Genomic DNA, 22,191 nt, shown 5'->3' with positions numbered 1-22,191 from the left:
AGTCCACCCACTGGAGTGAAGGTTCTGAGCCCCACGTCAGGTTCCCAACCTGGGGGTCTGGAAATGGGAGGAGGAACTTCTAGAGAATCAGACTTTGAAGGCTAGTGGGATTTGATTGCAGGACTTCGACAGGACTCGGGGAAAAAGAGACTCCACTCTTGGAGGGCCCACACAAAGCAGTGTGCACATTGGGACCCAGGGGAAGGAGCAGTGACCCCAGGGGAGACTGAACCAGACCTACCTGCTAGTGTTGGAGGGTCTCCTGCAGAGGTGGGCGGTGGCTGTGGCTCACCCTGGGGACAAGGACACTGGCAGCAGAAGTTCTGGGAAGTACTCCTTGGCGTGAGCCCTCCCAGAGTCCACCATTAGCCCCACCAAAGAGCCCAGGTAGGCTTCAGTGTTGGGTCTCCTCAGGCCAAACAACCAACAGGGAGGGAACCCAGCCCCACCCATCAGCAGTCAAGTGGATTAAAGTTTTACTGAGCTCTGCCCACCAGAGCAACAGTCAGCTCTACCCACCACCAGTCCCTCCCATTAGGAAGCTTGCACAAGCCTCTTAGATAGCCTCATCCACCAGAGGGTAGACAGCTGAAGCAAGAAGAACCACAATCCTGCAGCCTGTGGAACAAAAACCAAATTCACAAAAACAGACAAGATGAAAAGGCAGAGGGCTATGTACCAGATGAAGGAACAAGATAAACCCCAGAAAAACAACTAAATGAGGTGGAGATAGGCAAACTTCCAGAAAAGAATTCAGAATAATGATAGTGAAGATGATCCAAGATCTCGGAAAAAGAATGGAGGAAAAAATGGAGAAGACGCAAGAAATGTTTAACAAAGACCTAGAAGAATTAAAGAACAAACAAACAGAGATGAACAATACAATAACTGAAATGAAAACTACACTAGAAGGAATCAATAGCAGAATAACTGAGACAGAAGAGTGGATAAGTGACCTGGAGGACAAAATGGTGTAATTCACTGATGCGGAACAGAATAAAGAAAAAACAATGAAAAAAAAATGAAGACAGCCTAAGAGACCTTGGGGACAACATTAAACGCAACAACATTCACATTATAGGGGTCTCAGAAGGAGAAGAGAGAGAGAAAGGACCCGAGAAAATACTTGAAGAGATCATAGTCAAAAACTTCCCTAACATGGGAAAGGAAACAGCCACCCAAGTCCAGGAAGCACAGAGAGTCCCATACAGGATAAACCCAAGGAGAAACACGCCGAGACACATAGTAATCAAACTGGTAAAAATTAAAGACAAAGAAAAATTATTGAAAGCAGCAAGGGAAAACTGACAAATAACATACAAAGGAACTCCCATAAGGTTAACAGCTGATTTCTCAGTAGAAACTCTACAAGCCAGAAGGGAGTGGCATGATATACTTAAAGTGATGAAAGGGAAGAACCTACAACCAAGATTACTCTACCTGGTAATGATTTCATTCAGATTCGATGGAGAAATCAAAAGCTTTACAGACAAGCAAAAGCTAAGAGAATTCAGCACCACCAAACCAGCTCTACAACAAATGCTAAAGGAACTTCTCTAAGTGGGAAACACAAAAGAAAAGGACCTACAAAAACAAACCCCCCAAAATTAAGAAAATGGTCATAGAAACATACATATTGATAACTACCTTAAACGTGAATGGATTAAATGCTCCAACCAAAAGACACAGGCTTGAAGAATGGGTACAAAAACAAGACCCATCTATATGCTGTATACAAGAGACCCACTTCAGACCTAGGGACACATTCAGACTGAAAGTGAGGGGATGGAAAAATTATTCCATGCAAATGGAAATCAAAAGAAAGCTGGAGTAGTAATACTCATATCAGATAAAATAGACTTTAAAATAAAGAATGTTACAAGAGACAAGGAAGGACATTACATAATGATCAAGGGATCAATCCAAGAAGAAGATATAACAATTATAAATATATATGCACCCAACATAGGAGCACCTCAATACATAAGGTAACTGCTAACAGCTATAAAACAGGAAATTGACAGTAACACAATAATAGTGGGGGACTTAAACACCCCATTTACACCAATGGACAGATCATCCAAAATGAAAACAAATAAGGAAACAGAAGCTTTAAATGACACAATAGACCAGATAGATTTAATTGATATTTATAAGCATTCCATCCAGAAACAGCAGATTACACTTTCTTCTCAAGTGCAAACAGAACATTCTCCAGGATAGATCACATCTTGGGTCACAAATCAGGCCACCGTAAATTTAAGAAAATTGAAATCATATCAAGCGTCTTTTCTGATCACAATGCTATGAGATTACAAATAAATTACAGGGAAAAAAAAGTAAGAAACACAAACACATGGAGGCTAAACATGACGTTACTAAATAACCAAGAGATCACTGAAGAAATCAAAGAGGAAATAAAAAAATACCTAGAGACAAATGACAACGAAAACATGATGATCCAAAACCTATGGGATGCAGCAAAAGTAGTTCTAAGAGGGAAGTTTATAGCTATACAAGCCTACCTCAAGAAACAAGAAAAATCTCAAATAAACAATCTAACCTTACACCTAAAGGAACTAGAGAAAGAAGAACAAATAAAAGCCAAAGTTAGCAGAAGGAAAGAAATCATAAAGATCAGAGCAGAAATAAATGAAATAGAAAGAAAGAAAACAATAGCGAGGATCAATAAAACTAAAAGCTGGTTCTTTGAGAAGATAAACAAAATTGATAAACATTAACCAGACTCATCAAGAAAAAGAGAGAGAGGACTCAAATCAATAAAATTAGAAATGAAAAAGGAAAAGTTACAACAGGCACTACAGAAATACAAAGCATCGTTAAGAAACTACTACAAGCAACTATATGCCAATAAAATGGACAACCTGGAAGAAATGCACAAATTCTTAGAAAGGTATAACCTTCCAAGACTGAAACAGGAAGAAATAGAAAATATGACCAGACCAATAACAAGTAATGAAATTGAAATTGTGATTAAAAATCTTCCAACAAACAAAAGTCCAGGACCAGATGGCTTCACAGGTGAATTCTATCAAACATTTAGAGAAGAGCTAACACCCATCCTTCCCAAACTCTTACAAAAAATTGCAGAGGAAGGAACACTCCCAAACTCATTCTTCGAGGCCACCATCACCCCGATACCCAAATGAGACAAAGATACTACAAAAAAAGAAAATTACAGACCAATATCACTGATGAATATAGATGCAAAAATCCTCAACAAAATACTAGCAAACAGAATCCAGCAACACATTAAAAGGATCATACACCAATGATCAAGTGGGATTTATCCCAGGGATGCAAGGATTCTTCAATATACACAAATCAATCAATGTGATACACCATATTAACAAATTGAAGAATAAAAACCATATGATAATCTCAACAGATGCAGAAAAAGCTTTTGACAAAATTCAAAACCTATTTATGATAAAAACTCTCCAGAATGTGGACATAGATGGAAGCTACCTCAACATAATAAAGGCCATGTACAACAAACCCACAGCAAACATCATTCTCAATAGTGAAAAACTGAAAAAATTTCCTCTAAGATCAGGAACAAGACAAGGATGTCCACTCTCGCCACTATTATTCAACATAGTTTTGTAAGTTCTAGCCACAGCAATCAGAGAAGAAAAAGAAATAAAAGGAATATAGATTGGAAAAGGAGAAATAAAACTGTCACTGTTTGCAGATGACATGATACTATACATAGAGAATCCTAAAGATGCCACCAGAAAACTACTAGAGTTAATCAATGAATTAGGTAAAGTTGCAGGATACAAAATTAATGCACAGAAATCTCTTGCATTCCTATACACTAATGATGAAAAATCTGAAAGAGAAATTAAGCAAACACTCCCATTTACCATTGCAACAAAAAGAATAAAATACCTAGGAATAAACCTACCTAGGGAGACAAAAGACCTGTATGCAGAAAACTATAAGACACTGATGAAAGAAATTAAAGATGATACCAACAGACGGAGAGGTATACCATGTTCTTGGATTGGAAGAATCAATATTGTGAAAATGACTATACCACCCAAAGCAATCTACAGATTCAATACAATCCCTATTAAATTACCAATGGCATTTTTTACAGAACTAGAACAAAAAAATCTTAAAATTTGTTTGGAGACACAAAAGACCCCAAATAGCCAAAGCAGTCTTGAGGGAAAAAAACAGAGCTGGAGGAATCAGACTCCCTGACTTCAGACTATACTACAAAGCTACAGTGATCAAGACAATATGGTACTGGCACATAAACAGAAACATAGATCAGTGGAACAAGATAGAAAGCCCAGAGATAAACCCACGCACCTATGGTCAACTAATCTATGACAAAGGAGGCAAGGACGTGCAATGGAGAAAAGACAGTCTCTTCAATAAGTGGTGCTGGGAAAACTGGAAAGCTACATGTAAAAGAATGAGATGAGAACACTCCCTAACACCATACTCAGAATTAAACTCAAAATGGATTAAAGACCTAAATGTAAGGCCAGACACCATCAAACTCTTAGAGAAAAACATAGGAAGAACACTCTTTGACATAAGTCACAGCAAGATCTTTTTGGATCTACCTCCTACAGTAATGAAAATAAAAACAAAAATAAACAAATGGGACCTAATGAAACGTCAAAGCTTTTGCACAGCAAAGGAAACCATAAACAGGACGAAAAGACACCCCTCAGAATGGGCGAAAATATTTGCAAACGAATCAACGGAGAAAGGATTAATCTCCAAAGTATATAAACAGCTCATGCAGCTCAATATTAAAAAGAACAAACAACCCAATCCAAAAATGGGCAGAGACCTAAATAGACATTTCTCCAAAGAAGAGATACAGATGGCCAAGAAGCACATGTAAAGCTGCTCAACATCACTAATTATTAGAGAAATGCAAATCAAAACTACAATGAGGTATCACCTCACAACAGTTAGAATGGCCATCATCAGAAAATCTACAAAGAACAAGTGCTGGCGAAGGTGTGGAGAAAAGGGGATCCTCTTGCACTGTTTGTGGGAATGTAAATTGATATAGCCACTATGGAGAACAGTATGGAGGTTCCTTAAAAACCAAAAATAGAACTACCACATGGCCCAACAATCCCACTACTGGGCATATACCCAGAGAAAACCATAATTCAAAAAGACACATGCACCTCAATGTTCATTGCAGCACTATTTACAATAGCCAGGTCATGGAAGCAACGTAAATGCCCATCGACAGATGAATGGATAAAGAATATGTGGTACATATATACAATGGAACATTACTCAGCCATAAAAAGGAATGGAATTGGGCCATTTGTAGAGACGTGGATGGATCTAGAGACTGTCATACAGAGTGAAGTAAGTCAGAAAGAGAAAAACAAATATCGTATGTTAGCGCATATATGTGGAACCTAGAAAAATGGTACAGATGAACCGGTTTTCAGGGAAGAAATTGAGACATGGATGTAGAGAACAAATGTATGGACACTAAGGGGGGAAAGCGGTTGGGGGGTGGAAGTGGTGGTGTGATGAATTGGGCGATTGGGATTGATATGTATACACTGATGTGTATAAAATTGATGACCAATTAGGACCTGCTGTAGGAAAAAAAAAAAATTTGTAGACAAGAGAAAGAATTGTAGGGGATAGTTATAATTACAGTAAGTCATGGCAATATTAGAATAGTATGTATAAGAAGAAACATGAATATGTGTGTTGGGCAGCCAAAGACTGAATATAGCAGACATCTGTTGTTTTTGGATGCTTAGATTCCTTCTCTCCTTATAAAAGTTCTTCCCATTCTACTCCAACTATCCTTACCTTTCGTGAAGAACAGATTCTTCTCTAATCTATGTAGAGCCACTCAGAGAATGGGCCCTCTCTTCAACCCACTCACCCTCAACCACCTAAAGAATGCGCATTTAATCTAGATTTGGCCACTCTGTGTCCATACCATTAACTTTTCAAATTGGAGGTGAGGAATGTTTTTTTTTTTCCTTTGGATTGCAAATATAAGTCTATGACTCAAGAGCTTTAATCAGCCATATCCAACCATGTGAAGGAGCCATTTTTCAAATATAGGACCGAAATGGAAATAAGTGATGAAGTGATGGAAACAGTCCTATTGTTATTTGAATATCCATATTCTGTCTACATTCTTGACTTTTGGAGGTTATTTATGTGAGCTGATAAAGTCTCCCTTTCTGATTAGGCTAGTTTGAGATGAGTTTGCCACTTGCAACTAATGCAGAGAATTTTAAGACTTAGAATACATACATGGCCCTTTCTTAAGTAGTCAAGATGTTTCTCCACTGCAGTCTGTAGGTAAGAGGGTACTTGGAGAATTTCCTGTTGATGATCCATCAAGAAAGAAACTAATCGTGCAGCAAGAAGCTCATCAAGATCTACTTCTTCAGCACAGCGTAACACACACCGAGAAAAAGTATGTATCATCTAGAAACATTAAAAGATGTGAATTTAAAAACTTTTATATAAATTAGAATACCAGTAATTTCTAGGTAGTATTATCTAAAGGATTGAGATAAAGTGATAAGCAGGCTTCAGCTTACAAAATGAGGACAATAACTTATTACATTAGAAAGAATAAAATGCCAATTTTTTTATAGTGCTTGTTAAGTATTTCCTTAATATAAATTCCAAATGATTACAGAAGGCTTAGCTTTTTCTTCAATTTTGTCTCAATTTTATCACTAAACACCTAGGTTCCATTAATACCAAACAAATATGGTGCTTAAAGACTGTTAGAGAACAGTGACTTATTAAATTAACCCCATAAAAGCAGACTAGGAGAATATATAAACACAAGTGGTTACAAGGTTGGCATCATTTATCTTTTGAAACTGGAAAACAGTTTTTAATGCTATTCTATTAGTCTTTAAAAACAATTAGTACATTGTATTTTTCAATTCCATCATGACAATCTTCAAATCCTGGGGTAAATTTTGTGTTTCAAAGCTAATTTACTCTCATTCATGTCCATATAACCCACCAAATATAAGACACACACAGGTACACACGCACACATAAACACTCACACACCTCATTCTAAAATAATTTGAATATCAGAATTGTATTTTAAGTATTTTGCACATAATAGATGGTGAGCATATTTATTGAATTGAAATATTTTTGGTCTTATTCCTACATGCCTGGCAGGTTTTCCTATCTTCTTCCAATGCTCAGTCCTCAGCTTTTATTCTTTGTTTGCTCAGCTTTGTAGAACTCATTTACTCCCATAGCCTCAACTACCACTTTTCCAAAAAATATACTTTCTGCCCTAATATTTCTTCACCAGGTTCATTTCCAACCTTCTGTCTGTAGGATAAATTTCACTTAGATGTTCTATAACTTCAACCTCAAAAAGTGTAAAATCAAAATTACCCCCTTCTTACTCATATCTCTCTAAATATCTTTTCCTACAAACTTCCCTATGCTTTTTAATGATGCCACAATTACTTAAGAATAATTCTTCCTCTTTATATTAGGTATGTCGTTTTATTAAAAAACTGTCCTTAATAAGTGGAAGAACGGAGCTTAGCTACAGATTCCTTGCTACAAGAACATTCTGTAAATTGAAGCTGTGCTCTGAGGAAGTGGCAGCTCTTTATAGAAAGACAGAGAGACAGAGTGAGAGTGAGAGAGAGAGAGAGAGAGAGAGAGAGGAAGAGAGAGATAAAGAGAGGGAGGGAAATAGATATTAGAGATACTATTTCAAGAGTTCATTTCCAGTCAACATCTGCATATAAATGCCTTGTTTCCCTCATCTTCATATGGAGCCTAAGACTGCTTCACAGTACCTCTCCCAACTTCCTGCCCACAATGACAAGCTATCCTAATTCACATAACACATCAAATACAACTTTCCCACTACTACAATATCTGAAACACTTTGACTTACTACACATGAATTTCCCATTAATTCTTTATTTCACAGGGTTATAGTGCCCTTCGGCTTTCAACAGTGCCTACATCTCCTCTTCCTTCCCCACCAAACAGAATTGGCACAAGGCAATATAATATGGCCTGACAGTTAACCACTATGAAGTGATATAGCGTGAGTGAATAGGCAAAGTCCTTAGGTAAAGATCAAGATGTGAAAGTATAAAAGACTGGGCACAAAGGATTAATGTACCAGTATTCTGCTGCTAGGAAAGGTTAGACTTTCAAGAGCCTTTTTTTAACTCAAGAATCTAGGATTTCAAGACCATGACATCACTTGAGTAGTATGCTTAGATGGTTTGGTCTTCTTTCTTTCTTTTTTTTTTCGGTGGCGGGGGGGGGTGCGGTGCAGTTTATGAACTGGACTTATTCTTTCCTTAAGAAATCAACTTACCAGTGATCTTGTACCCATTGCATCATGAAGTTGGGGCATATCAACATTTTGACTCATTCGCGAAATCATGCGCATTAAAAGTTGAAGCCGTCTACGATTTGGTGGGGGAAGTAACAAACAACACAACTGTAGTGCATCGATGGCAACCCTCTCTAAATGAGGTTGTAGCAAACCTAGAAGGCAAATTACCCCCCAGAAAAAAATCATCAATGACACTAGCTGCTTTCATACTACCAGCATATAGTTATATAAAGAAGGCAAAATAATATTTTAATATTTCGTTTCTTTTGACTATTCCCAGAAATTTCCACATTCTTCAAAAGCATGGTAAGATACTCATTATTTTCTTCATAACCCATTGGATTATGAAGGATTGAAAATCCTTCACTTATTACAAATAAAGTGACTCAGAATAAGTGCAATTTAAGGGAAAGAAAAGGAGTGCTTTAGGTAAGTAGAATAAATCTTGGTTATGCCATGACAAGTCTTTTACAATATGAAACTTTCCTTCTGGAGGGAAAAAGTAAAGCAATTTCAGAGAAGAAAAGCCAGGTAAATGAAATAGGGTTAGTAAACACTAAAAGTTAACATTACATGCGTTGAAAGCATCAACCTTACTTTGTGTGCCAGTCAACATAGAGGAAGCTGGAGGTAAAGAGTTTTCTGAAAGTTCTATTGTACTTTTGCAGAGTCTTTTATTGACTGTGGTACTAGACTCTCCGAGTTCACCTTCCATAGCTGTTTGCACACTCGTGCTGCCTTGTCCAAGATTTGGTTTCATGATAATTTCAGCCACTGGCATATTAATATAACTATTCCTTCTTGTACTACTTCTTAAAAGTAAACTCTGAGATCTACAAAGCTGTTTTGACTTGCACTTTCCATTACATAACTCCTCTTGGTCTTGAACGGTCAAAGTAGAGGTTCTTTTAAAACCAACACAGAGTGGTTTTTGAATACTTTCCTCTGAATGAAGATGCATTAGGGATTCCTGTTTGGTCTCAGACTCTAAAAATTGTTTATTATTTTGTCCTTTTATGTTCAGAACAGATTGATGGAAGACACTGGAGACCTCTTTACTTGAACTCCCTGGTAAATCTACAATTCCTTGTAATGAATAGCACCTTGGTTTGATGCTAGAGGATAGAACATGCATACTACTTAAGCCTATTAAATTATGACAACTTCCTCCCATTATGTCATTAACACTGGCTCTTCTGTTTTTTAAATTAACTAGCTGCATTTTCTTAGCATAGTTTTCTTGAAATCCTTGATCACTTATCTGCAGTCTCTCAGTAGTATCTGATTCTTCTTTGTTTTTGTCTTTATGAAGCAGACTGAGAAGAAGACACTCAGTTGATTTGAAGGAATTCAGACTGTTTAAGTGAAGGATTTTTGAAGACTGTGGATCATCTTGGATTTTATGTATCCCACTGGGTCTATCTGAAACTGTGACGTAGCCACAAACAACTACCAGGAAATGAAACAAAAATTAAGATGCAACTGTATGACAGTGGACAAAAATAAAACAAAAACAAGAGTAACGTTAAAAAAAACAAAGCATCACTATAGTACATATTGTTAGTATAGTACAAATAGCAGTTGCTTAATTCAGAAGCCACTTAAATAGGACACATGCAACATTCAGTTACAAAGTGCAAGACTCGAGGTTTTCCAACTTGTGATGAAAATAACTTTAAAATTTATTTCAACAATCTAATTAAATGGATTCAGTCAAATACATGAAAAAATATCTACTTTCAGTCTACAAGTATTAGAAAATTCTTAATTATAAGACAACAGTAGTTTAATAAAACATATATATAGTTTTTGTTTCTGGTACCTGGTATAGAACTCCTAAAACCCATGGAATCTCCAGAGTGACAGGAGTCTTTTGTTATTCACAATGAGCCTATTAGAGCTAGCCTCAGTTTATGCTAATGAGGTGACTTAGGCTTAGCCCTTCTTGGAAGGTTGGAACTTTTAGCCTTACCTCAGACCTCCCTGGAGGGGGTGGTGGGGTAGTGGTGGTTGGTGGAGGTCAGACTTAGTCAACAATGAGCAATGATTTAATCAACCATGCCTATGTAATGAAACCTCAATTAAAACTCTGAAACAACACAGCTACGGGAGCTTACCAGTTGGTGAATACATGGACACGCTTGGGGGGATGACATTCCTGGAGAGAACATAGAAGCTCTGCACAACCCTTACCCCCATTCCTTGCCCTATATATCTCTTCCATTTGGCTGTTCCTGACTTGTATCCTTTATAATAAACTGGTAATCATTAAGTAAAGCACTTTCCAGAGTTCTGTGAGCCGTTACAGTGAATTATTAAACTTCAGGGGGTTGTGGGAACCCCTAACTTGGTAGTTAGCCAGGCAGAAATGTCAGTAAACCTGAGGACCTCATTTGCAGCTGGTGCCTGAAGTGAGGGCAGCGCTGTGGAACTGAGCCCTTGATCTCTGGGGTCTGAGCTAGCACTGGGTAGTTAGTATCAGAGCTGAAAGACTTTGTCCTCAACTTTTTGGGGTCTGGGTTAATGCTGGGTAGTTAGTGTCAGAAATGAACTGAATTGTAAGACACCCTATTGGTGTAGAGAATTGGTGTTGGAATGGTATATTTGAATTACTGGAAAACAACATAACAACAACCAGAGGATTCCTGAAGTTTAAAATAATTTATAGCCTGCCACCTTCATGTTTACCTATACTTTTAGATCTTTTAAATTATGGGGGACTTGGAAACTAATAAAATAAATTTAAATAAAAATCTATACATACCCAAAATGTTCACAAATAATTCATAATATTCAAAGGTAAGTAGAGGTTCAGGGAGATCTAGAAAATAATCTGCAATTGTTCTGAATACATCTCGTTCAAATCCAGCATAAGTTGGATTATTCATATCATTACTTCTTGGCCCTAAGTAGAGGCAAAAAATAAAAAAAAAGATGAAATATAATTTATTTTAAATATAATTTTTAAAGATACTTATAAAAAGCATAAAACATATACTTATTTCATGAAGGAGTTATGTTTAACAAATTGTCACAATTTAAAAATTTAAATTAAATTAAATTTAAATTAAATTTAAATAAATTTAAATTTAAATATGCATATTTAATTCCTTCTATGCATATCTCATTCCTTCTCACCATCTTTTCATTAGAAATCACTGCAACTATTAGCATTTTGTTTAATTTTAATATTTATATGACTGAAAAATTGTATATAAAGCAAAATTTGAAATATATTTTAAAAGCATCAGGACAGCTTATTTTAATGGGATTTTATCACAATTCATTTTATAAAGCAAAGATTATTTGGATTATGCAAATAATTCTTTCAAATTGTCTTTTGTAAATTTACATTGTTGTGATTAAATTTTGCCTGACGTGACGCATACCCTGAATGAGTTTAAATAATATCTTTACATCGCTGTTCCATTAGCTTAACATTATTGAAATAATCATGTCTACTCATTAGTATTTTCCTCAGAAATAAATTCTGATCTTATGTTACAGGTGAGGAAACTGAAGCTCAGAGCAACTTGCTCAAGGTAAAAGGGGTTTGGTGGCAAAGCTAAAATTAGAATTTAGAGCAGTATAAAGTGAGAGCAAGTCACAGGATCTTGAGGTTTAATAGCATTTAAAGTGTGGTCCATGGACTTCATAATCAGAATCATCCAGTGTACCTATTAAAAGTATATATAATCTCCTCTAAACAGTCCAGAATCTATCAGAATTCCTATGGAGCTAGGAATTACTGATCTAGAAATGTTTGCTTCTGGTTCACTAATTAAGTAGTTTCCTAACACGGAGCTGGGCATCTTGCTATAAGAATCTTCTGAGACGTGATTTAAAAAAAAAAAAAAATTCCTCACATACTGAATCGACTGAATCTGAATATTTGCTGAGTTTCTCTAGTGGCTGTGATATGCACTCAGATTTGAGAGTTACTATGTTATCTTTCAAGTTAACACACATACACACACTTAATAGCTTAAAGGCTAATAAGGATTTTATGTGGAACAAATAGACAATTTTTCTGAGGAGGATATAAGAAATATTCTTAATATGTAGAATAAAAAATTTGATAATCATTAGAAGTTTTCTAAGATAGAAAATACTTTACTGGTATTAAAAACACAGAATTTACAGTTAGAGAATCTAGGTTTGAATACATAGCTCCTTATGTATCAGAAAAATAGACTTTCTAAGCCTTAGTTTTCTCTTCTAGAAAAAAAATTATGAATAGTATACTGATCTTTGATTCCTGTATGTCACAGGATTACGGTGGGGGATTAAATAACAAACAAGTTAAGTAAAAGTCTTAATATTGCCTCTGGCTAGACATATTGTTAAACTGGAATTTAGTAAGCTATATCTTGGTATCATTTATGTATAACGTGGATTGAAAAGAAAAAGAAACAAATCCCTAAAGATGGGGCATCAGAGAAATCCCTGAAGTATGCTATCTGAGTTGCTAATCATGAGCCAAGGTATGAGAGAGAAGGACAGTTACGTAGCGAGAAGGTAGAAAGAGAATCTCAGAAATCTTTAGCTTCTGATCAAGATCTTTATCTTGAATTGATAAATTTTTTCTATAACTAATATTATTTACTTATTGCTAGTTATCCTGTTATTTTGTCATATTGACACCCAGTGGACAACAAGGGAATATATACTTATCCTGAACATTAATAAAATACTAACTTAATAAAAACTAGAAAAATACTTTTGTAACAAAATTATTAAAATATAATTTAACTTTTGATGATTTAGAAGCATCAAAACACCTCTGCATATTTTAAAAACTGATTTTCGAGAGCAATTAGGGTTTTGTACTAGAACTAGGGTCTTAAATTATAAAACTCACTGATCACTATGGAAAAAACTTGAAGAATGAAATGCTAAAAAATGATCTGATTAATGACAGACCATTTTTTTTCATAAACATAAAAGTTCCATTAATATATCCTATGGAGTAGAAGCATGTCATGAAACACCAAATGTTGAAGCTGTGTACAATGGCAGGGGGACTGAAGTGGGTTTTATAAGACTTAATTTCTGATGGAAACTTTCAACTTACCAGCTGCTTTACTTAGAAGTTGCTATTTGAACTCCCTGGACTCACTAAGGCAATTGATGTAGATTATACCTAAAAATCCTCTGAGATCCTCTAGCCTATGATTTTATGATTTATGAGAACTGAGTCATAAATGACGGGCTTGGATTATAAAATCACTACCTGCATAGAAAAAGTTAAGGGCTCTATAACACACTCCACGTGCAAAGAAGTGTAATCCGTTCTACTAGATACTCATTTAAACACAACAGAAAGAATATAATTTAATCTTATCAGGACTTTATAAATTATTAAAAATAATTCCTTGGTTCTTATTAAATATTTTATCAATATAATACACACATACACACGCACACACACGCACACACACACACACAGTTTGTTTAACTTACAATTTGCTAGGCACTTCATGGCAGATAATACCCAGTGAGGAAGGTCATCTACACAAAAAATTAATAGTGTTCAATCATACAATTATGATGATAGTATATTTAAAACTTCACACTTATTATATTATATAATTATACATACGTGTGTGTGTGTGTGTGTATATATATATACACACACACACACACATGTATGTGTACCAGCAGGATTAAAAATGATTACATATTTAATAAGACATAGGGCCAAGACAGTATTTTACAATACAAGTTTAAAAAGTTAGCTATGCTATTTGAATATTACTGATTTGAGTGAGACCTATGATTGAAACAAGCTATATTTGAATATTAAGGTACTTTCACAGTGAGGCTTGCTTAAAATCTTTCAATTGCCACTGTTAAACATGACACATAAGTGTAGCAGTTTTTTGACACAAACACAAAAACCACACATACATTTGACTTGAAAAGTTAATAGTTATAAAGAATAGAAAGCTTAGATGGAGAGCATATAATCAAGTTATTTTAGGTAATGAAAGATACAACTGGTCCAAAGCTACAAGCATACACAACATAGTTCTTAAGTTTTAACATTTACTTTTTTGCTCCTACAATTAAACCCTCAAAGTTCTTGCCCACAAAAAGAAACTCAAAGTAATGCATGTCAATTAATTCTACAGACAGCAATTGATTATAAAAAAATGAGCCAACATTTTCAGTAAATTTATTAATACATTTCCTATAAGCTTCCCAATACATCTGGCTTAAATTATTTCCCCGATTTTCCTATCTTATATCTGAAATAAATATATTGTATAAACACATATATAATACAAAGCCAATGTTCTTTAGAATACTGTTCATGAGAGTTTTGACTTATTTTATAGGGTGTTACTTTGGTTTTGTATGTATGTCTTGACCCCTTTAAATTTGTATATAACTTCTCATGTAAGCTCCAGGAAGGCATGGACCATTTCTCTCTTGCTCATCACTAATCTTTAGCATAGTGCCTGGCACATTGTAGGTCCTCAATAAAATGTGATTAATCAATAGTTTTAATTATATTTGCACATCTTTTGGATGCTTAACCCTGTCATTAAAAAAAAAATCATTCAGGAAACCACCTTAGGAGCTAAAATAAGTGTGAATAATATTCATTTAAAAATTAGCCCACTATGATTACTAAAGCGCCTCTGATAAATCAGTAGTCTCCCTGACGTTCTCTCAACTGAAGTATTCTACTTTCTACATTTTGTTCTCTCTTTATCCCCACAATAGCTGCAACCTTTGTTAGCATGTTTAAAATGATTCCAACTTCTTTTATTGATACCAACCTGATTTGTCTTGCAGTATAACTACACCATGCTTACTTGTATTGGTCACGTTGTACATTATACATTGAGGAATTACTTGCTTGGGATTTATGACTTCTTCTAGGGATGACACACCTAAAATTGTTTGCAGGCTAGATAGGAGAAAGAATACAAACTGTTTTTCCTCCATAAAATAAGTGGAATAGAATACAAATATGAAAGAGTTTGAATGGAAAACAAACAAAGCTTTTGGAATATTTCTCTTAAATCAACCTCTAAGACTTATATTAGTATTTACTTTAAAATATCTTAATAACTGTTGCAGGATTCCAATATAGACCCCAAACTAGAGCTACAACTTTGAGTCGAAGAAAAAGCAAATTATATTGAAAACATTCTACTTCTATTGTACCAGAACTATCGCAAGAATATTTAAGAAACACATATACAGGTTAAATTCTAAGCTTTGCGAATTAATCTGTTCTTCCTCAACTGCATATCTTGATGAAAATATCAAATTAACATTCTAAACACCTCAGGAACTTGCTTATAGCTTAGTTATAGCTTACTAGATCAGAATAACATATCTCCAAGCTTCTTCAACATCTTTCTGGCTTATTTCTCTATTATCAACGGAGTTTTCTTGATGTTCATTGATTATTTCACAGTTCATTTTCTCTGCATTTTCCTGAAAAAAGAATTACTTTGGTTTAATATGGTATGCTCACATTTTGGAGATAATGAACTGACACCACTTCTAATATTTAGTAATTCTATTAGTATCAGCCCATTGTGGAGCTGTAAGGTGTCACTTGAAGAAATAATGCAATATATTGTAATAGAGCTTTCGGTTTTGCAGATGCCTCCACTACCCTCAAATTAATTTAAAACAAAACATGCTTAAATTATACAAATACTATTTCAAGTATGTCTCATTACCATTTTTATTTTCGTTTCTGTGAGTTCCAAACAAATTTACACATACATTTTTAGAATATAATATAGTTAAGAGATTCCAAGTGTTGGCTTCAAATATTAGTCATTCACTTTTAATGATTCTATTATTAAGCACGCAGTAATTATATTTATACTAGTAAAGGATGTTTTACCTGAGAGAAATGTAATCCATGCTTTTTAGGAGTTCTCCGAGATAAGTTTCGTAATTTAAAAATACTATCTTTATCTTTGGAAAAGTTCTCTATTCTGTTTTTTCTCAATTCTGGATGCCTTCGTGGAAGAGTTTTAAGTGGAGAATTTGCAGGAAATCTGGTTTAAGAATAATATGCAATTAAATAATGTGAGATCATAAACAAACTTTTAGTGCCATTTATCTTAAAAATAACTAAAAAAACTGGATTTATTTACATTATCAAGGAATGAATCTTCTACATAAATTAATTTTCCCATTAAACCTTTTAAAAAATTTTAATAGTTTCCTGCTTTCTTTAGTAAACTGTATGTATTTCAAAGATACAAAAAAGTACAGAAAATAATATAAAACAACATCCACATAGGTAACCATCAACCAATGCAACTATTAACATTTTACCAAGACTTCATTATCTTTTTAAATTTTTTTAAATTAAAAAAAAATTTTAATTTATTATTTTTAAAATTTAATTAATTAATTAATGGCTACGTTGGGTCTTCATTGCTGCGCGTGGGCTTTCTCTAGTTGCGGCGAGTGGGGGCTACTCTTCATTGGGGTGTGCAGACTTCTCATTGCAGTGGCTTCTCTTGTTGTAGAGTACGGGCTCTAGGCACGTGGGCTTTAGTAGTTGCAGCGTGTGGGCTCAGTAGTTGTGGCTTGCGGGCTCTAGAGCGCAGGCTCAGTAGTCGTGGCACACGGGCTTAGTTGCTCTGCGGCATGTGGGATCTTCCTGGACCAGGGCTCGAACCTGTGTCCCCTGCACTGGCAGGTGGATTCTTAACCACTGCACCACCAGGGAAGCCCCATTATCTTTTTTATTAATGAAAGAAATTCTTTGCTAATTCTATTTCTCTCTTCCTAAGGGAAATCATTAACCTATAGTTAGCGTATTTCCTTCTTGTTCATGCTTTCATACTTTAAATAAATATACATAAACAATATCTCTATGGTATCTTTTAACATACATCAAGTTTATGCATAAGTTTTTAGTCACCTCAGAAGTTTTTTTCTTATTCCTCTGTCCTAAAAATAGTTTCTTATATTCTTTCAGAAGAGTTTTATTTTCATATTTAGGTATTTAATTCATGTATAACTCACGCCAAGTTTCTTTATATGTAAGGGTTTATGTTCTCAGCACTTAATGGTCTTAATTTAAATTTAATTAAGCCCAGGTAATCAGTTAAGGCAATTCTCCCCTCATCGTTCCTCAAAATTGACTTGGACCTTTACATTATCAAATGAACTCTAAAATCTGCTTGTTAAATCCTACAAAAAATTATGTAGGGGTTTTGAATGAAGATGCACTGAATTTATACATCAATTTGGGAAGAAGTGACTTATTTATGACACTAAGTCTTTTCATTCATGAACAGAATATCCTTCTCCACTTATTACTTTAAGTACAATTTGATAATTTTCTCCAGTAAGGTCTTACACATTTTTGTTATACTTTATTTTTAACTATGTCATAGTATTGTTACCACTATAAAAGCACTAGAGGTAGAGAGACTAGTTGAAGAGTTATGCAGAATTCCAGGTAAGAGAGAATAGTAGTCTCACAAAAAGAACATTCATTAAGAGAAGTAGACAGATCAGAGAATACTGAGGCAACATGATAGGCATGGTTTGATAATTACATCATATTTAAAGGGGAGAAGGGAAAGAATGAAGGTAACTACAGGGAAGACTGTGCCATTCATTCAGATATGGATATAAGAGGTCAGAATTTAGGTTAAGAGATGTTAGTGATTTTCCATATACTATATTTGAAGTGCCTGTTTAATAGGCAAAAGTGGGCCTAAAGCTCAGGAGAGGTATTTGGGTTGGAGGTTTGAAAGTCATAAGAAAAGTAAGTGGAGACATGGTATGAGATTGCCCAGGGAGAGAGGTGAAGGGTAGACAAGCCTAGGACCTTGAGGACAGTAAAAGCTAAAGGATGAGCAGCAGCAAAGGAACTCAAAAGGTGACTGGTGAGTAGTAGAGAGAGGAAAGATTTGTAGGGTGTTATACAAGATATTCACATGCTTGTTATTGCAGTTTACTTGTATGACATAAGTCATCTTTGACACATAGGCAAGAATCAATTTCTACATTTCATTTGAAAAGTACTAATTTTGCAGAGTAAAAAAACATGGGGGGCTTTCCTGGTGGCGCAGTGGTTGAGAGTCCGCCTGCCGATGCAGGGAACACGGGTTCGTGCCCCAGTCTGGGAAGATCCCACATGCCGCGGAGCGGCTGGGCCCGTGAGCCATGGCCGCTGAGCCTGCGCGTCCGGAGCCTGTGCTCCGCAACGGGAGAGGCCACAACAATGAGAGGCCCGCGTACCACAAAAAACAAAACAAAACAAAACAAAAAAAACCCCACAAAAAACACATGGGTATTAGAATCTAAAGACCTAATTTAAGGGATATATAATCAAGAACTCCGGGTACGAGAGAGAAAAATCAATTATGCTGGCCTGAGGGAGTCAGAAAGGCCCCACAGATGCTACAATACAGCTGACATGAGAAGAAACGTGTTTACTAGTCTGATGAATGTGTACATGAACATATTTCAGACCAAGGGAATAAAATTTGTTGAAGCATAGTCTCAGGCTCTTCACCTGTAAGAAGGAGTTAATATTTTCCTTGCTGAGCTATTCTAGGGATTAAATAAAGAAAACATGTAACTCATAAAGTAGGGCTTCTGGTACATGATAAATTCTTAATAAATAATCTCTTCAACCTGTGGTATATTTCTTTTGTTAGTTATTATATAAAGTTTGCTATTTTTTATTTCATCACATGTGTTCTTAGATTCTATAGATTACATATCACTTGAAGGTAAGGACCTGTGAGAACTTGTCTTGTAATTCTTAAATCTATGAAACTAAAGGTTGATAACGTTCTGTCCTTGACATGTTTCAGAGCTTTCAGAATATGTAAAAGTGACACTATCTTATTCTTTCCTCCCAGCTCCTTATTTTATTATAAGTTTGAATTGTGCAGCAATAACCTTTAACTAACTTTAACTTTTAAATGGTTTTAATTGGACTAAGAGCAGTAAGTTTTCTGCAGAAAATATTACTTCCCCTGAAGAGGCTGCTGTTTTAGTAAAAGTATTAGAAGTGGAGTGAAACTTCATTGTTAAGTAATTCAGTTTTGCAGTTATTTCTTTGTTTAGTACCTGAATAGCTGACTGTTGTCATCAAGATTTTCTGATCCCCATTTGCCTTTGATATCTTCAATGACATGGTTCTTAAGAAATTTTCTCAATAGCTGGATAGTCTGTTGCCTTGTAACTTCAGGACCAAAATTGCTATTATTTCTTAATAGGTCATAAAGCCAGTCTACTGCTTCTCCTGCTGTAAAACAATTGCCATATTTTTTAAAGTGTTGCCTGTGTTTCCTTAGAGGCATTCCCGCTCGAAAAGATGTGGTAACTTCATTCCACTGCAAATGGAAAGGAAAAAAAAATTTTTTTAATCAGACAAAGAAAATTCTCTCATTCGCATCTTGTTAAATCATTAAAATTCATGAAGAAATCACTTGTCTTATTTGTGCTAAAGAAAATTTTACATCCCATACTGATTTCTTTTTATTAATTCTAGTGTTGTAATAATATTTTTATGTAATAGTTTTGGACTACAAGCACTTCACTGGCTGGTTGGCTTACTTAGGAAACCTAGGAATAAAGGAGAACTACAATGAACCTGCCTTTAGTCCTCAACAGAGAAAGCATTTATTCCTGTTTCTTCCTGTTTCTTTAACCTCAACTAATATTAATAATATGATAGTAGCATTTGTGTCAGACACTATGCATTACACTCATTATTTCACTTTAATTCTCACAATTCTATGAATAGGTACTATTACTATCCCATTTTCAGATAAGGAATATGAAGCACAGAGATATTTAATAATTTGACAAAGGTCATACAGCTAAAACCCAGGCATTGGATTGACTCTAGAACCTGTACTCATAACTAACTATGCAGGCCAAACAAAACTCTTGGCAGGCAATAGTTTTACTGGTAAAATACCTTTAGTATTAAAGTATTAATATACCTTTAGTATATTTACTAGTGAAGATCCCAATAATTTACATAGAACATATGCGGTAAGTTAAGTTTTAAGTCTACTGTTTGTTTAATGACGCTGTGATATATCTACATTTTCAAAAGATACTCACACTTTCCAAAACTGTTTTCAAATTACCCAAACTTTTGGGTTCGTGGCAGGTCTACGAGGAGTGGTATAGAATAAACATATAACTTTTTAATTAAAAAATCTTACATTAGAGGTTAAGAAATCTGATTTGTAAACCCAACTATGCTACTACTCGCTATGCTACCACTTTTCTAACCTATGTGGTCCCAACATCACAACACAGAATTTAAGGGCTGAAAACACAATAACTGTATGCTTTTCTTTCCACACTTCCACATTTCATATATTATTCAAGAAACTTATATTGAGCTGCAATTTATCCAGAGAATAAGTTGTTTGTTATTCTACAGATCACAGCACACTTTCACATACAGTATGTCTACTCTAGGACATCTTTTAGCCTGGGCATGTATCATTAGCTCTAGTTTACCAAGGTGGAAACTGACGCTCACAAAAGTGACTCTCCTAATGTCACATAACCAGTGGCACAGTATCCTCTTGGATTGATGATCCAAATACACAAGACACTCTATGCAAGTACAAATCCAGTGACTACCAACAGTGGTTCCTGATGGGTATTTAAAACATTCTTAGTTATGAAATAGCTGTTACTGAGTGGCATTCAGTCGGTACATCCTGCATTAAATTCTACAGGACCGGCTAAACGAAGCTGTCACAAACAATCGGGCTTGCCCCCAGTCTGACCCTACAAAGCACTGGAACTCAAAACTCTTCTCGAATCCTAATGCGGGTAGAAAATCAGGCGTGCGGAGCGGCTAAACTCAGACTATTCCAAGACATTTCAGGGGACGCCGACAGCACCAAGAACAGGGGTAGCTTCAGAAGCTGACTCCGATGCGCCCACTCGGGGTGCCCGGAGCAAAGGAGGGGGACAGGCGAGCCCTGCAAGGGTCCGCGATATCCGTGAACTCCCCTCATTCTCCTCTTCAGCCACCCAAGAAGTTCTGGGACCTATCCCTCCGCCCGAGGGAAAGCTACAAACGTTCTCACGTAAAAGCAGCCATCACCCCGGCTGGCCAGTCTCGTTAATGCGCGGTCTTACCAGCCTGGTGGCCCGATAAGGCCCGGGAGGCACACCCTGATTTTCCATTCCGCCCACTGGGCCCGAAGGTCTGTCAGCGCCCGGTGCCCGGCATGGCGGCGCAAGGCGACACTCAGCCCCCGAGAAGCCGGCGGCAGCGCAGCCTCCCACAACCGTCGGCCCCGCCATCGATTTGAATACCTCAGAGGGCTGCGCTGATTGGCTGCGCCGTTGGGCCACGTGACGCGCCGCCCTGACCCCGCCGCCTTCGGCGTGGGCTGTGGACTCTTAAGGCTTTCGCGCGGGGCCGTGGGGCTTGCGCCGGCTGGTCTACTCCCGGGCGGGGCCGACGAGACAGGCGCCCGGCCTAACCTGGCTTCCCTGTAGCTGCTTCTCCCTCTTGCGGTCGTTGGCGAGGCGGAGTCATGTTTCCACATTCAGAACGGGTGAGGCGGTTTAGCTCCCCACAGCATGGTTTGGAGCCAAGCCTTCGGGTTGAAGGAATTTGAAATTTGCAAAGAAAAAAAGAACAGATGAGCGTTTTCTGCCTGGCCTTAGGGGATCTCAGGCAGTGGTTAGCATGTGAAACCAACCTGGGGCGTACTTTTCACCTGACAGATCCCTTGGTTTTGCTTCTGGAAAGCTTCCTGGGTGTATGTTGCAGTGCTGTCCCCTTCGTAGATTTTTGCAGG

At 36.3% G+C, this 22,191-nt stretch overlaps 1 protein-coding gene across 4 annotated transcripts in view; it reads right to left on the bottom strand.

Moving 5' to 3' along the window:
* DEPDC1 (DEP domain containing 1) overlaps positions 1-21,967 on the bottom strand; it is a 41,555-nt gene extending 19,588 nt beyond the window's left edge. The window contains exons 1-10 of one of the 4 annotated variants that reach the window (XM_089921131.1): positions 21,701-21,967; positions 19,475-19,740; positions 16,269-16,425; positions 15,729-15,847; positions 15,181-15,311; positions 13,856-13,903; positions 11,157-11,297; positions 8,990-9,841; positions 8,372-8,544; positions 6,295-6,471 (exon numbers count right to left, since the gene is read on the bottom strand). In XM_089921131.1, coding sequence (XP_089777257.1) covers positions 6,295-6,471; positions 8,372-8,544; positions 8,990-9,841; positions 11,157-11,297; positions 13,856-13,903; positions 15,181-15,311; positions 15,729-15,847; positions 16,269-16,425; positions 19,475-19,707 — 2,031 coding nt within the window. In that variant the 5' untranslated portion in view covers positions 19,708-19,740; positions 21,701-21,967. The other 3 variants (XM_022581125.3, XM_089921127.1, XM_022581124.2) reach the window with 3 other exon arrangements.
* Positions 21,968-22,191: the final 224 nt, after the last annotated feature.

This window comes from Delphinapterus leucas, chromosome 1 (assembly GCF_059928025.1).
Source record: "Delphinapterus leucas isolate spDelLeu-1000000601 "Yukka" chromosome 1, BTC_Dleu_Yukka2, whole genome shotgun sequence".
NCBI classification, from domain to species: domain Eukaryota; kingdom Metazoa; phylum Chordata; class Mammalia; order Artiodactyla; family Monodontidae; genus Delphinapterus; species Delphinapterus leucas.
This window is presented reverse-complemented; position numbering and strand designations above follow the sequence as displayed.